The sequence below is a fragment of the Passer montanus genome, unplaced genomic scaffold (genome assembly GCF_014805655.1).
Source record: "Passer montanus isolate IOZ18808 unplaced genomic scaffold, ASM1480565v1 scaffold2, whole genome shotgun sequence".
Taxonomy (NCBI): domain Eukaryota; kingdom Metazoa; phylum Chordata; class Aves; order Passeriformes; family Passeridae; genus Passer; species Passer montanus.
Genome location: NW_024366591.1, coordinates 175,536 through 190,240, shown reverse-complemented (window position 1 = coordinate 190,240; position 14,705 = coordinate 175,536). Strand labels below are relative to the sequence as shown.

The window sequence follows — 14,705 nt, the reverse complement described above, 5'->3', positions numbered from 1 at the left end:
TATTAAGAAGGCCACATGTGTTCTTTCAGTTCCATGATACTTCACTTATTTGGAAAATAAGACATTATAGTCTCAAGAATTGCAATGCTACCTTGATAATAAATTGCAGCCAACATTTGACTGCAAGAACCAAAAAGAAATAAGGGAATATGTTTAGGGAGAATCATGCACATAATTTTAGAGTTTCCTTTTCTTTCTTGACAACTGTAACCTCCTTACTTTCTCAAAAAAAAATTGGAAATTCACATAGATCAGCTTTCTCTTGAAATTTGGTTTCTGAATAACACATCAATTATCACAAGACTGATTAAAAAATCAGAAAGACTGGTAAAACTGTCACTGAGCCATAAAATATGTGCCTGTCCTACAGAAATGAAGATAACCTCTCAACGAGATTGGAACAAGTCTAGATCTAGTACGAGAGAGATTTTACAGAAGCCATCATTGCTTTTAATTGCTTGTTAGTTTATTCCATTGTCCAGAACAAAAGCTTTCATGGGGAAGGCAGTTTCCACTTTGTTATAAATCATGTAAAAAAGCTTGTAAAAGCCAGACTGTAGCATGTGAACTGCTTAAAGGAAGAGAATCCTAATCACATCTGTCCCATACTGGCAACATGAACCTTGGTGCCTAATTAAGAATTCTTGACAGAAACACACAGCAAATCTAACAGACTTATTTCAGTCTGAAAACCCTGAGATCTAATAGGCTGTTTCTGCTTGCTCTTTACATATGGAATAGAGTGAAGAGCAGCCAAATATTCTCAACTTTTTTTTTTTACAGAAACAATCAATTGAAAATGGAGATTTGGAATTCCAGATGAAAAGATGTGAAGATCACAATCTTTCTTTAATTGTATTTTTTCTTACCTGATGTTCTTGATAAAGTAAATGGGAGAATCATATGTTCTCCTCACTATTCTCATAAGAGTGGCAGCACCTCCTTACAATAGTGCATGCTGGGTCTAAGGCTATTTCATTTATCAGCCTGATGTTTAACCATCTCTCCCTTTATGCACAAAGACATGCACAGCACTTTAGCTGACACATCTTAGTATATTTTTGTTGTTCCAGTTAGAAAACCTAGAGAAAGCTGTCAGGAAGAACTCAAAACTACTGCTGTAAAGGAACACCAGGCACAGCTGGAATTAAAGTGTACTCATTCTCTAACCTGAGCCTGAGATTGTACCTATTCCTTAAGTATTCCTTGCTGTTTCCTTTCACACATGATGCCTTCTAGTATCTGCAGTTAAGAGGCCTTTCATGTTACAGATCTCAGGATTCAGGTTTCAAATCATTTTGGTATCTTTCATATCTGGACACTTAAAATTCACTGCTAAAGAAGATCTTGCCCAGGAGAGCATGAATCAAGGCTTCAACTGCAGTTCTAAATGCTCTTAGCTGTGTCACAGGCTTATTTCAAGAACTGAACAGAAAATTCCTAGTATTTATTCTGGAAATCTGCTAGACCCAGGGAAGCATCCCCTAAGCATTTCCAGCAATGCTGGCCCACTCTGGCAGAATATGGCCTCTCTCAGAGTAGTAGGCAGCTCATGGCAAGGAGTTTGAGCAGCAGAAAATGAAGTTTTGGGGCTGAATTTACAAGTCAAACACATTTGCAATGTGTGTGCACTTTCATGTGTACTACAGTTCAGGAAAAGAATTCCCACTGTTTTCTTACCGTAATTGCTGCTTTAAAGTTTTCCAGTTCCTTCTCAGCATTCTCTTCAGTAAGATTTCTCTCTCTCTCTGCCTGCTGAATTCTAGATTCCAATGTATAACTATCATTTCTAAAGGCCAAGGAGAGTTGTACAAATACATTCTGTTTGGATTAAAAAAGGCATTTTCCAATAAGTCTCACAGTAATATAATTTTCAACAACAGCTTATGAATAAGGTATATGTTTCACTAACTTTGCTGCTTAAATAAGTATTGAAACAGAAAATTGGAAGTATTTTTAAATTTGTTTTCTTTGAAAAACCACTTCTATTTATTTCCATTGAAATAGGAATAATAAATGCATTGCTGCCTCTTTTCCTGGATGTTTTTCTGGGAGCTCTGTAGGGCAGAGACAAAATGAAGGAAGCAGCCAACCAGAGGCACCAGAATCACAATGGATCTGTTTTCTAGCTGGACTTCCTCCAAGGGTCCCCAAGGTTTTTAAACAGATAGTCTGTGCAGAGGAAGTCCAGGGATGAGCTCACCATGAGCATTGTTTTACCTAAGGGATAAACACCTACCCCTGAAGCCAGCAAAAGATTAAGTGCTAACATTTTTATTCTCTTACACCCTGCTTTTAAAGATTGTTTCTTTCTTTATCAGAGTTTAGTAATTTCTTTGGATTAATACTTCGCAAAGCACAAGGCACCAACAGTTCCAGTAGACTGCAGTATTGTAAAAAAAGATCTTTTTCTTGACTGTTATGTGATTAAAAAAATACAAGAAACAAATGCTACAAGCTAAAGAGAGACCTGCAAACAAAATTATTGGCTTGAACTGAGAAAAAAATTATGTAAACTAACAGCAGGATATTATTTAAAAAAGCCCCAAAGCTCATTTTAGATAATAAAAATGCAATTTAAATTGCTGAGTTTCTGGTCTTATTTAACCTAAATTTTTTTTACAACTTCAAAATATTAAAACAATTTCCAAAGAGAATTCATATTTTATTATGAAAAACACAACCAGATGTTTTGCTTATTCCTACTCTGTTGTTTTACAATTTCTCTTGCTCATATTTCACAAAATTGTTATTTTGATGAAGTTCAATATGTTTTGGGGTTTTTTGAATGAGAAATATATTTTGGGGGAAAAAAATCACCCCATTACCTCATTCTAATAACCACACAAAGTAATCACTTAAAGTTGGGATATGTCTAAAATGATAACATACTTACCTCAACTTCTTTTTCAGTGAGTGGTGGGGAGCTAGAAGTTAAAAAAATCACATTTTAATGAGGTTTTTTCTCTAAAAACAAAGGTATTCTAATACTTAACTGAAAAGAACAACAAAATATGTTTAAGTTTCAAGAGTTTCCCAATTTTTTTCAGTATTGATTACAATCAAGCAATGGTCTCTCAGAAGTTCTTCACCTCACACATTCATTTATATAAAATCATGTATATAATAATTCCTCCACCATAAATGTTAAATATTTATTTCACCTGCACAGAGACTCCTTATTGACAGTTCAGATAAGTGAAGGCTCTGGTGGTTTTGATACATAACCATGTGGCTAAATGGAGGAATCATTTTTGGCTGACTAAATTTGGATTAAGTTAATGTCTTGAAAAAGTCCAAATCAGTGAATTCACAGGTGAGTCCTTCAACTGCGTTTGCAAAATAAACTCAGTTTCCCTAAACAATTGTCACCTGCAGAGAAACTGCAGAACTCTTACATGCCCAAATTCTTCCATTGGAAAGCATCATCTGGCCTGATTATTTTCATGGGGGTGAGAAATAATATTTTCAATATGAGTTCATATCTGCAGCAGCAGTCCTGGAAACCAGGAGTGGAAAAATCTGTATAAAAATCTACTTGTAGCATGCAATTAAGGTTTAAGACTTCTTATGTAGAGCTCACAAATTAATTTTAAAAGTTGGCCAGTTACTGGAAGCTGGTGCATTCCCCAAAATTTGTCAGTAAATCTGTGTTGCACATTTTAAAATGCAACAATTGCTTTCCCTGTGAATGGAGGGAAGGGAAGCTGGCTGGAGACCATTAGTGTGCCTTCTCCTGGATGAAGTGTTTCCACTCCTAATGAGCTTTTACCTTCCTGGAAGTGATTTGTGCACTCGCAGTTTTCGCAGCAATACATCAGGAATGCTGGGCATGACATCAGAGCTGTTCTTTGTCTCTTCCTCTTCAGTGGGGGAAGGGAGAGGTGAAGGGCCTAAAAACATTTTCAGATTTAAAAAAACTATGTTACTTGAAAAGTCAACATTATTTTCTGGACTATTTTAGACGAGAATTTGTAATAGAATACTGTCATTTTCTAAGGCTTTAAATGCCACCTGCCAAGATGAAGTGCAGTGTAATGGACCATATACAAATTTTGTACACCATTTATTGTTATAAATTACATCATGTAATTTGCATACATGTTTGCACTGTATGTTCATTGAAAGAGCATATAAAGGTTATACTTACATTCTCTGATTCTGTCACTTTCATAAGGACCAAGACATGGCTAACATTTTTTTAATATAATTAATGTTACTTAGCTTATGTATTTTCATTTTATTTAATTTCACATATATTAGTTCCCTTAGCTCCTTCTCTCTTATCAGAATTTCATTAAGGACTCTCTTGTAGGAAAGGCAGATTCCTCAGTCTGAATCTCAGACTTGGGACGGAATCTTTAAACAGTTCTCCTGTTCCTAAGTTTAACAGAAGGATTTTTAGACTTGCTGTGTAATTAGTGTGCAAATCTGGAGAGTATCAACATGAAAGATGGAACAGAATGGGAGATCCTTTGCTTTATATTTAAAAATTCCAGTATTTACTGCAGAACAGTCACATGTATCCCCATCAAATCCAGCCTGACACCACAGTGTCTCCAGAATGAATGCATTCCACTTATCTCATGTAGATGCAAAGTTGTGTTTACTCAGATGGTGACAGTAACTTGTCATTGGTAAAAACCATGATGGAGACAGTACATTGGATTCATAACAGCAATAATGAACTATCTGACTATTTCCTATTGTTTAAGCAAAGTTACCACTCCAGTTGAAAAAGTGGCTTCTCTGACAATGTAAGGAAGTAGGTCTCCCTAACAAATTAACTAAGAATTTGACCCCTTGCTTGTTTTCCCCACTGAGGACAAGGAGTTGACCCTTAAACTTCTGGCTACCATTTAGACAACTTACTGGACTAGAAAAGCTTGTGATACTCATGAGATCCATGTTGAGAAGCTGGATAAAATAATGCTTATCTTATTCACAATGTTTTCCTCAAGACTTCCAAACCTGCCAAAATTACGTAGCAGGCTGGTAAAATGGCAACTATTTTATAGTTTCAAAAGAGCCTGCTAATAATTTCTGGGAAATTCTACATTAACAGAGTGACAGGAATACTATTATCATATCTAAGATTTCAAAGATATAATCACTAAATATAGAGGACAAGAAGCCTTTTTCATCTTTATTCATTCACACTGAAAATTAGTCCATTTCCAGACATAACATGAAATGTAGTATCTCAATCATCTCTCAGTGATACAGGAACTTTAAGGCTCATGAGCTAGTCCCAGTGAAAATGTATGAATTAGCAAAATGTACAGTATTAAAAAAAAATTGAAATTGTCTTTGGATTAAATCTTGGACAAGCAGTTTCAGCTCCTTTCATAGTAACCATCTTCATTTCAGTTAATGTCACACTGAACAAGTTCCGAATTAACTATTTCCAAACAAATAGATAGGTTTGGTTTAAATATTTTAGATCAATATATTTGGTTTAAATATTTTAGCTAAGCACTACTGCTACTTCTTCCATATGTTGAATTATCCTCAGGTTCATATCTTTGCTCTTTATTCTGAACCTTTTTAGATGCAGCTACAGGCATCAAATCTTTTTTGCTTATCTTAGATTGGAGAAAATATTAGGTGCCAGATTTCTTTTTCCTCATTTATGCAGAGCTTTAAGCCCTTTCTTTAAAAAAGCCTTTTCCTTTATTTTTCCTTAAAAATCAAAGAAATGGAGGTTAAAAATGCCACTTATTGTAAGGCATATTTTTCCAATCCTTCAAACATATTTATGACTCTTTTCTGGTCTTACTTTTTCTGATTCACATTGACATAGAAATGTGGACCAGGACTGAAAATGCCATTGCAGTACTTGCCACACATATACTAAAATAATAATAAAAAAAGGAATAAAGCATCCCATCACTTATTTATACTCCCAGGGATCAAATTCACCCTTGTGACCATAATATTTTACAGAAGTTATATCCATTTAATCCGTCACTGCTGAAATGTTTTTACAGAAAGTTACTGAAACTTCAGTCCTACAATATTAGGTACAAGCCAGACTCCATTCCACATGTGCATCTTTTCCCTTGGTTGTAATAATACCTACAGTATCTTCTTAGTTCAAATTATCAAGAAATTGAGGTACTTTCCATTATTGGTGTCTCTTATTTATTCATTTATTACTGTTCTCCATGACTGCTTCAACTATTATTGCAAATGAAGTTGAAAATTTTAAGACTTTTTCTCCTCTTCCCCACATGATAGTCAGTTATAAAAATCAGTATATAACAAACATTCCTTCCAGTTTTTATGATACTGCACCTTTTTCCTGTTCCACTGCTTCACTAAGTTCAGGAAGCTTAAGTCCAACTAAATTTTGATTTCGCATCAAAATATGCTCCTGTGAATAGAAACAATAATATTTCTAAGTAACTGAACTATTAATCTCAATTTAAATATCCCTACCACATGAACAGCAAATAAAATATTTACTTTAGTGCATAAATATAATAGAGATATTTGCATTACATTACAGTCAGATGCTACATAAGATGGATACTCATAAATTCACACACACTTTAGAATATTACATATTATTCCATGTAATAAGAGAATAGACATTTAGAAAAACTACTGGCCATGCAAAGAAAGATTTGTGAAATGTGCTCCTTATTCAAGTAGATATGTAGAGTTTTGGTAAGTGAGAGCTTTAGTAACTGACAATTAAAAAGCAGTTTTGGATATAGCCACAGTCATAACTAAGTATCCCAGATAACAGAAGAAATTCAGAAAATCCTACACATAAGACTTTGCCACTTTGACTTTTTTAAGACCAGAGTTTGGGATGCTTCATTGTTACTGTGTTCCACCTCTATTCCTTACACATAGGAAAAAATGCATTCTCAAGGATTAAACCTTGTTGTCTTATTTCTCCTTTTATCACCTCATTTTCTTTCATATTCTCACATGTTTAAATTCACAAATACCCACTTTCGTTTATAATTAAACAACTCCTACTGAAGATAGAGCTCAAATCTTGCCTAAATGGAATTATAGATAATATTGCAAATTTTTTTATTCTCTTATTTGTGCTTAACAACTTCTAGGACATTCAAAATTATAGAATTAAAGAATTATAGAATGGCTTGGGTTGAAAGGGGACATTAAAGATCATCTGGTTACAAACCCCCTGCCATGGGCAGACACCTTTCCCCTACCCCAGGTTGCTCCAAGCCCCATCCAACCTGGCCTTGGACACTGCCAGGGATGAGGCAGCCACAGCTTCTCTGGGCACCCTGTGCCAGGGCCTCATAAAACTCACAGGGAAGAATTTCTCCTGTAATTATATGGCCCAAGGGTCCATATAATCAAAACTTCCAGTACATACACATTAAGAATGTGTGTGTTATATCAACAGGAAAAGATGAGTAATGAAGCTGCCATTCCCAAACAATACAATGGGAATGAATTAACCAAGGTACAGAACTTGAGGTTATCACCTGTCAGCCTTATATTAATCTTAAAATATTAATCACTGGGGGATAAGGAAAATGTCCTTATTAGGCTGTTCAAGAAAGTACCTGCTACTTCTTTTTTTTTTCTTTCAAAAGTCATTATTAGCAATAGAGATGTTCACTGCTTTCTTTTGGTTTTAATGAAATTTCTGCTTTTTTTCTTAGGGTTTAATTCTTAAATTTATTAGTCATTTAGAAAATTATTTAACAATAGATTAGTTAACAGATATTGCAGCCCAAGTCTTTTCATTTAGAAGCTGGCAAATTTGCAGCAAGTTATAATTAGGAATAGTAAGTTTGGGCATGTTCTACATGCCCTTGCTGTCAGAAATGCCCAGTTCTACAGCTCTGAACACTTTGAGACATTTTCTGAGAAGGTTCAATAATCAACTAATCATTACAAACCCATTTCCTGTCCTCTGAGATCTTGCAAATGTAGACATGCAAGAGCACATGCATATGTACACCCTGAAGTACCACAGTGCACTTGCTGCATACCTGAAGAGAACTAAGAAATAGAGTAATTCCATGGAATTTACTTACAGGTTACAGTTTAGCACAGCTGCAAAAGAAAAATGTTGTACAATCCTGTACTGATTATGCTGAAACTGTTTCCCATTTTATCATTGTATGTTTCTTGCAGTGATAAAAATACTACTAAACATGCTGAAAGTTTAGTAGGGTATGAAAATGACTTTTTATAACAGGATACAGCTGATGACAGGACTTACCTCCCTGAGCTTTGTCAGCTTCTGCATTCGAACTGGCTGAACTTGGATTTGAAGGTCTTTGAATGCTTTTAACTGATTGCTGGATTTATTACCAAGAAAGCTTTTATCTTCCTCAGATGGTAATTTTAAAGGGGTTTTCTCTTTCTGTCCAGGCTCCAAGCTATCCCAGGACACAGCCCGTAATAGAGGAGGACGCAGTCCACACAGTTTAAATTCTGGTTTACATGGAATTTTATGGTCTCTCATTTCTGGAACAGGAATTTTTAGCTTTGAGTCCATATTTCCTATTCCTGGTCCTGGTAGATGGGTTCTTAAAGGAACATCATTTTCTTTCCCTTTCTTGAGGAATGATTTTCCAAGTTCATTTTCACAAACATTCATGCAAGTATTAAGAGACATTCTGCCACCATCACCAGCTGAAGGGGAGAATTTAGGTAAAGTATCCATATGTTTACGTGGATCAAAGTTTTCCTTTTGGTCTGAGAGCTTCTCTTTGGAGTTTTCAAAGCCAGCAGAACGAGGAACCAACCTTCCCTGAGAAATCTTTCTTTGATCATTCTGCCTTCGATCAATTAATCCTTTTGCAGCATTCTGAAAGTACAGGGACACACATGAAACAGAGACTCAAATCCAGATTCCTCTTTTCCCCTGCCCAAGGACAGATTTTCATTGTAAAAAGCCATTTCCTTTTCAGTGACATTTGCTTTTGAATATGTGATGTTGACAAAAGAAATAATTTTTAAAAGGCACTTAAAGAATACTGAATTTGGAATCTCCTCTCTGAACTTTTGAGTTAACCTCTCCTTTTCCAGAGTCCATCACATCAATCCTCCTAAAGCCAAGCTCCTCAGCATGCTAATGTCATGGAAAGTCTAAACCACTGACATACACAGAAATGGCTATAGTAGATATTTTCACTTTACTTATGAAGTTTTTTAGTGCATTGATTTTAATTGAGCTGGAGCAGGGTGCATGATAGGATGGAAAGATCAAGTGGTAAGCTCACTGTCCTCTATTTCTTTTGCAGGTGCTTCCTAATTTCTTAAAGCAGTGTAATTTTCTTTTCACCCAGTGAACAATCTTTCAGCATTTTTAGTCCCATCAGTAAATCATATGTGTGCTAAGACAAACCAGCAGACTTTGCTCAGCTCTCAATGGGAAATACTTACCTCTGCAGTTTGCTTGTCATCCTCTTTCACAATTCTGTTATTCTAGAAAAAAAAAATTGAAAAAACTGCTTACAAGGTTCTGTTTCACACCTATGCTACAAACATTAGATATAGATATTAATGGCTGAACTTTGAATCTCATATTTTTTACATTGCTTGCTATATTCATTTATGAAGTAACTTTAGGGATTAGCTTTTTCATAGATTAAGGTTATATTGCATCTTCTATTTTCTACACTTAACATATCTTCATGATCTTTCAGGTCCTGTTACTTCATAAATTTCTGTCTTCAGACTAAATAATTATTTGTCCCTTGCTATACAGAGAAAATACCAGTAATCCAATTTTGGTCTATAAAATGATGTTCTAAACACACAATTTTTATCAGGTACTAAAATGCAGCATATTATAATATAGTGTGGTAATAACCAGTCTTATTGCACAGACTATTCAGCCCTTACCTGCCCTGGAGATACTGACTCAATACTAGTGGTTGTGCATGCATCCAACCCTGAAAGATACACACATAATTAGGGCATATCCTGATATTTTGCTCAAAACTTTTACTGCTATAACATTAACAAACACATATGTGCACAGTTTCCCATAATACATGAAGGACAAAAATTCAAATGTCAAAAATACTATTAAAAAAAAAATCAAACACATATCAAGTGAAAGATCATTAAATCTTCTCAAAACTCTGTTATTCAAAAAATTTAAAAAATAGAACATGTGAGCTTGCAAGATCACAGGAATAAAACTATTATAAAAATATCTATATGCAAAAAATATATTTTGTATGCATTAAGGAGCTTATGTTCAGGACTAGATGCTTAAATCTACTCTTCTCAAGAAATACTAAACAAATACTTTTTTGGTGAGCTTGAGTTTGAGCCTGCAAATGATTGGATTTGATAATCTTAGAGGTCTTTTTCTCCCTTAATGATTCATGATCATTTTACCTGATGGAAGTGGAGGAGTGAGAGAGTTGCTCTGAGATGCTATAGGTGAAAATTTTAGACTAAGAGTAGGGGAAACCGCTTCATTAGAACACAGACAAAAAACAAAACGAAAAGGTGATTTTACTTTATAGGCTTGAACCTTCTGTGTTTTTAGAATTCAGATGAGATTAAAACATCAATATCATAGACAGTCATGTGTTTGTCCAGAACCTGACAAGTCCTTTTAATTGTCAGGTTGTACTTGGCAATTTGGAGTTTAGAGTAAGTTTCATGTTTTATACTTATCAAAAATGGATAAATTTCTATTGATACAGGAAATCCTTGTTCTCCTCATTTTTCTGGTACTAGAAGCACTGAGGAGACGCAGCACAAGAGAAGATTAATGAGGAATTTAGTAAAGAGAAGAAGTGATGTATAGTTGTGGAGGGTTTTTTCCCTCCAGAGAGTGCCAGGCCAATTGTAAGACAGAACTTTGTTTGAACTGACATTTCAAAGCAAAATGAAAGTCCTATTTCATGGTAAAATGGCATTTTGTTCCAGTTTTCAAACACTTCGTGTAAAAGGAAAAATAATTTCAATTGACATTCTAGAACAGAACATTTTATTCTGCTGTTTTTAAAGGAGTATCTGGTCCATTTAGCTCAGTTTATGGCTATGTTCAGAGTAAGAGGCAGTGTAATTGTGTCTGGAGGGAATGTTTTTTCAGCAGAATGAATTCTAGCCACTAGAATTTAATTCAAACAACAATTTGTGAGCATTTTTCACTTTTTAATAGAAATACTTAATGCTTTCTTGTTACACTGTTTGCAGTATAACTTTACACCATTTTACCTTGACACATCTGGGTACATGGACAGGTCATTTTCTGTGTGAAGTGGAACCTTGCGGAGAACATGAGGGATTCTGACTTTCAAATTAACCAAGTGTATGGCAACAGCAGCAAGGTATAGATTATAGGAGATGTTTGCCTTTAGAGATGTTTGAAGGAGAATATAAAATCTGGTTTTCACGATCTGCCCCTACCTGTGGGTGACTCTGAGAGGCTGCTTCTTGACTTTCTGCCTCTGCGTGTTAGGAACCTCTCACTCACTTTCTTTGCTTCTTCTAACAATTCAAGGTTCTTCTTTTTGTCTTCCTCTGATATTTTGACATCTGGTAGTGGATCATTCACCAGATCAATCACATGACCACTATTGTCTGTGTAGAAAATGTCAGAATTAGAGCTGGACCTTCCATTTCCAGTTATATTGTGGCATGTGAGAGCAACAAGTTCAAAACAAGCCTGTAAATTTACAGCTATAAATTTAGATTTGAGCTTGCATGTAACAAAAAAAAATGTCTGCTCATTTCTTACATTTTTACAATCTCAAGCTTAGAGCAAGCCCTCAAAACCACAGGTAACCCATTAAGATTAATTCACTGTGATTAAAAATTCTCTGAATATGTGAAACTGGCTTTCCTAGCTGTGTCTCCAATGCAGTTTCTCATTTCTAAATAAAAGTGTCATTAAATTCACCTCAACTAACAGTAATGGCATTTCTGTTGTAGACTGAGCTTCATGGAACTTTCATGTTCAGTTTTTCAAGGCTAAGAACCCACAAACTTACCCAGCAAATATTTATGCACAATAGTTTTAACAATTAATTTAACACGCCATTAATCTGTGGCATTTAAATTGGTTGAAAACACTAGAATTTGAGCACCAATTTTTACAATTCTCCAGCCTATGATGCAGCAAAGAAGGCAGGCAGTTGTCAGAAAGGCCCTTTCTGTGTGAGTCAGTATAAATAGCTTTTATGAACATCTAAAGAACAGCTTGGATGTGGGGGAGGAAAGTCATCAGGTAACATAAGAAAAATATTTTAAAAATTGACAAGAGCCATTATAGAACCATCAGTTTTCAGAAAAGCTAAGGATGTAAGCAAGCAGCAAAAACTCAAGAGTTTTTTGCTTGTGGGTGTGGAGTTGTTTCACTATTGGTTTTTGATTGATTTTTTTCAGGGGGAGGGAGAAGTCCTTTGGCTGTAATGTCCTCAAATTTAGTTCAATTTCAAGGATGTCAAAAACCATACTTACAGATTGAGTATTCTAAAGCAATCTATTTTCAGTGAAATATCTGTTTTGGTTTAAACTCAGATTTATGTATTGGAAGTTTGAGAGACAGACTTCTCATGACACTTTCCCTGTGCCAACAAAAGAGAAGCTCAAGTGTAGCAAAACCAGTATTTTGTATTCTACAAGAAATAAAGCATGTATATGTTGAGCCCTCTAAAGATGTTAAGCTAATGCACCAATTAACAACTTTCTGAAAGTAAGAATGTGTGTATTTCCTTTAATTGGTCTGCATGCAGTCCACTTACAAACTCATGATCACAATTCAACATCCCACCAGCATTCCCTGTGCGTGCATTACACAGCATACACAGAGAAAAAAATTATGGTCTACACAGTCAGACTCTCTATACAAGTTTTCATTGCATGTCACATTTTCTGAGAATACATCCTAGTTGAAATGAATAATCACTTCTTACCAACAGAAGTCAGTGAACTTGTTGAATTCCTGGTGGCACGGTTAGAATGTCTCCTATGAGGACTCCGAGGCCTAGAGAGAAAAGTGAACAAGAAAAAAATTATGGGAGCATAGCATCAAAAAGAGGTCCTGATTATCTATTAAAATTAATATTAAAAAGAAAGCTCTTTGATTTAAAAACAAAGACAAAAAGCATTTCTTGTAGTTCCTCTCACCTCCAAACAACTGGAAAATGGAGGAGATTGCAGAAACAAGGAAAATTGGAGAAACTGATATGACAAAGTTCTATTCATCTCATTCACTGTGAACCTGATTTCTCAGGAAAAAACCCCTACATTTCATTTGATTATTACCATGACTTAAAAATCATGTAAGAATGGCATATAATAAAAAACCCAAAAACCAACCAACAACACTAAAAAACACCAAAAAAACAACCACCAACAAAAAAAACCCCAAAAAACTTAGTCTTTAAGAAGCAATAAAAATTCAGAAAGTAAATTTTATAGCTAAATAATTCCTTAGGCTCCCACATTGACACTCCCATAGTATCTTTCTAAACTGCAAACCAGTTAAGTCTCAAACAACAGCAGAAATATAAATACCAATCCCACAAATAATTCTGCTTTTGAATGGCTGTATATAAATTCTGGCTCTAAACTAATCTTGAGGTTTGGAGAAGCACAATTTTAAAAATACAAACAAATTATAGATTTATGAAATATATTTTCTGATATGCTTTTTCCCCATATTTTAAGTTTAGTGGCAGGTGATTAAAATTAAAGAGCCCAGGTCAGGAAGCACATGTAATTTATCACAGTAAGTATGATAACCCTAATTCAACTCAAAACTGCATTGAAGTTTTCAACTTCAAACAGGATTACTGTTTCTAGTCAATGACTTACTTTCACTTATGCTTAACCTCAAGGTGGTATTCTTGTCCCACCTATGTGAACCAAAAACTGCTTCAAACCCCATTGTATTACAGTGCTCAAAGTAGATATTTAAGTTGCGCAGCTCAGTGAGTGGGGTTGCCAGGCTCAGTATTCTGTGTAACTCTGCTCTTTTAGTCTCGATTATATTCCTGTTCCAAATACCATTCTCAAAATGCAAAGGCACTATGACCAAATCACAGAGATGCAGCATTAATATTTTCATACAACATCCATTTCAAAGCAATTTTCAGAAACACAGTCCCTGACATTTATGGATGGATTGGTAATGTATTATACAGTACCTGTTAACCAGATTTTTATCAATTTCTACATCTGGCGTGACAGCATTCTCTGGAAGAACAATAGAAGGTGTGCTGCATGTTGTCCCTTCAAAAGTTGTTTCCTGAATGATGTGTGAAAAATATAAAAATGTAGTTAAGCAGAAATTCAAACCACTGAACATTGACTGTCTGTGTGGAAAACAATGTGTATTTCTCAATTTACCTAAAAAAGAAAAAGTAATTGTAATAAGATATAATTAGCTGTAATTTGACAAAAGAAACATGAATTAGAGGCCTATACTTTAATTACTCAAAAGACACAATGGAGACCTGAAATATCTGTTTTCTTTAAGAACTTTTAATGCATGCAAGCTAAATTCAATCAGCATGGAGCTAAGGAGAAAGCTTTAAAAAGGCAGACAGTCTGGTTTTACACACAGCAAACCATTCCTTGAGTGAAGTACATGTCCAAGAGTTTGGTGAGTTTATGAGCTGAATGCAAGAGTGAAAAGCAGCTCCGTATAAGAGGGCTAAATTAAGCACACAAACCTTCCAAATGATAGTAATGTATAATGAAAGCTTGAATAAACACAGTATTAAGTG

General features: G+C 34.9%; 1 protein-coding gene across 10 annotated transcripts in view; it reads right to left on the bottom strand.

Annotated features, from left to right (window-relative positions):
- IRAG1 (inositol 1,4,5-triphosphate receptor associated 1) overlaps positions 1 to 14,705 on the bottom strand; it is a 96,154-nt gene that overhangs the window by 13,556 nt on the left and 67,893 nt on the right. For all 10 annotated transcript variants that reach the window (XR_005627249.1, XM_039707266.1, XM_039707269.1 and 7 more), the window contains 10 exons: positions 14,124 to 14,224; positions 12,888 to 12,958; positions 11,380 to 11,553; positions 9,853 to 9,902; positions 9,391 to 9,432; positions 8,222 to 8,812; positions 6,298 to 6,376; positions 3,773 to 3,893; positions 2,897 to 2,927; positions 1,681 to 1,821 (listed from right to left, as the gene is read on the bottom strand). Coding sequence is in view for 9 of the 10 variants with exons in the window: in XM_039707266.1 (XP_039563200.1) it covers positions 1,681 to 1,821; positions 2,897 to 2,927; positions 3,773 to 3,893; positions 6,298 to 6,376; positions 8,222 to 8,812; positions 9,391 to 9,432; positions 9,853 to 9,902; positions 11,380 to 11,553; positions 12,888 to 12,958; positions 14,124 to 14,224 (1,401 nt within the window). In the remaining variant the exon portion in view is untranslated. The remainder of the gene's footprint in view (positions 1 to 1,680; positions 1,822 to 2,896; positions 2,928 to 3,772; positions 3,894 to 6,297; positions 6,377 to 8,221; positions 8,813 to 9,390; positions 9,433 to 9,852; positions 9,903 to 11,379; positions 11,554 to 12,887; positions 12,959 to 14,123; positions 14,225 to 14,705) is intronic.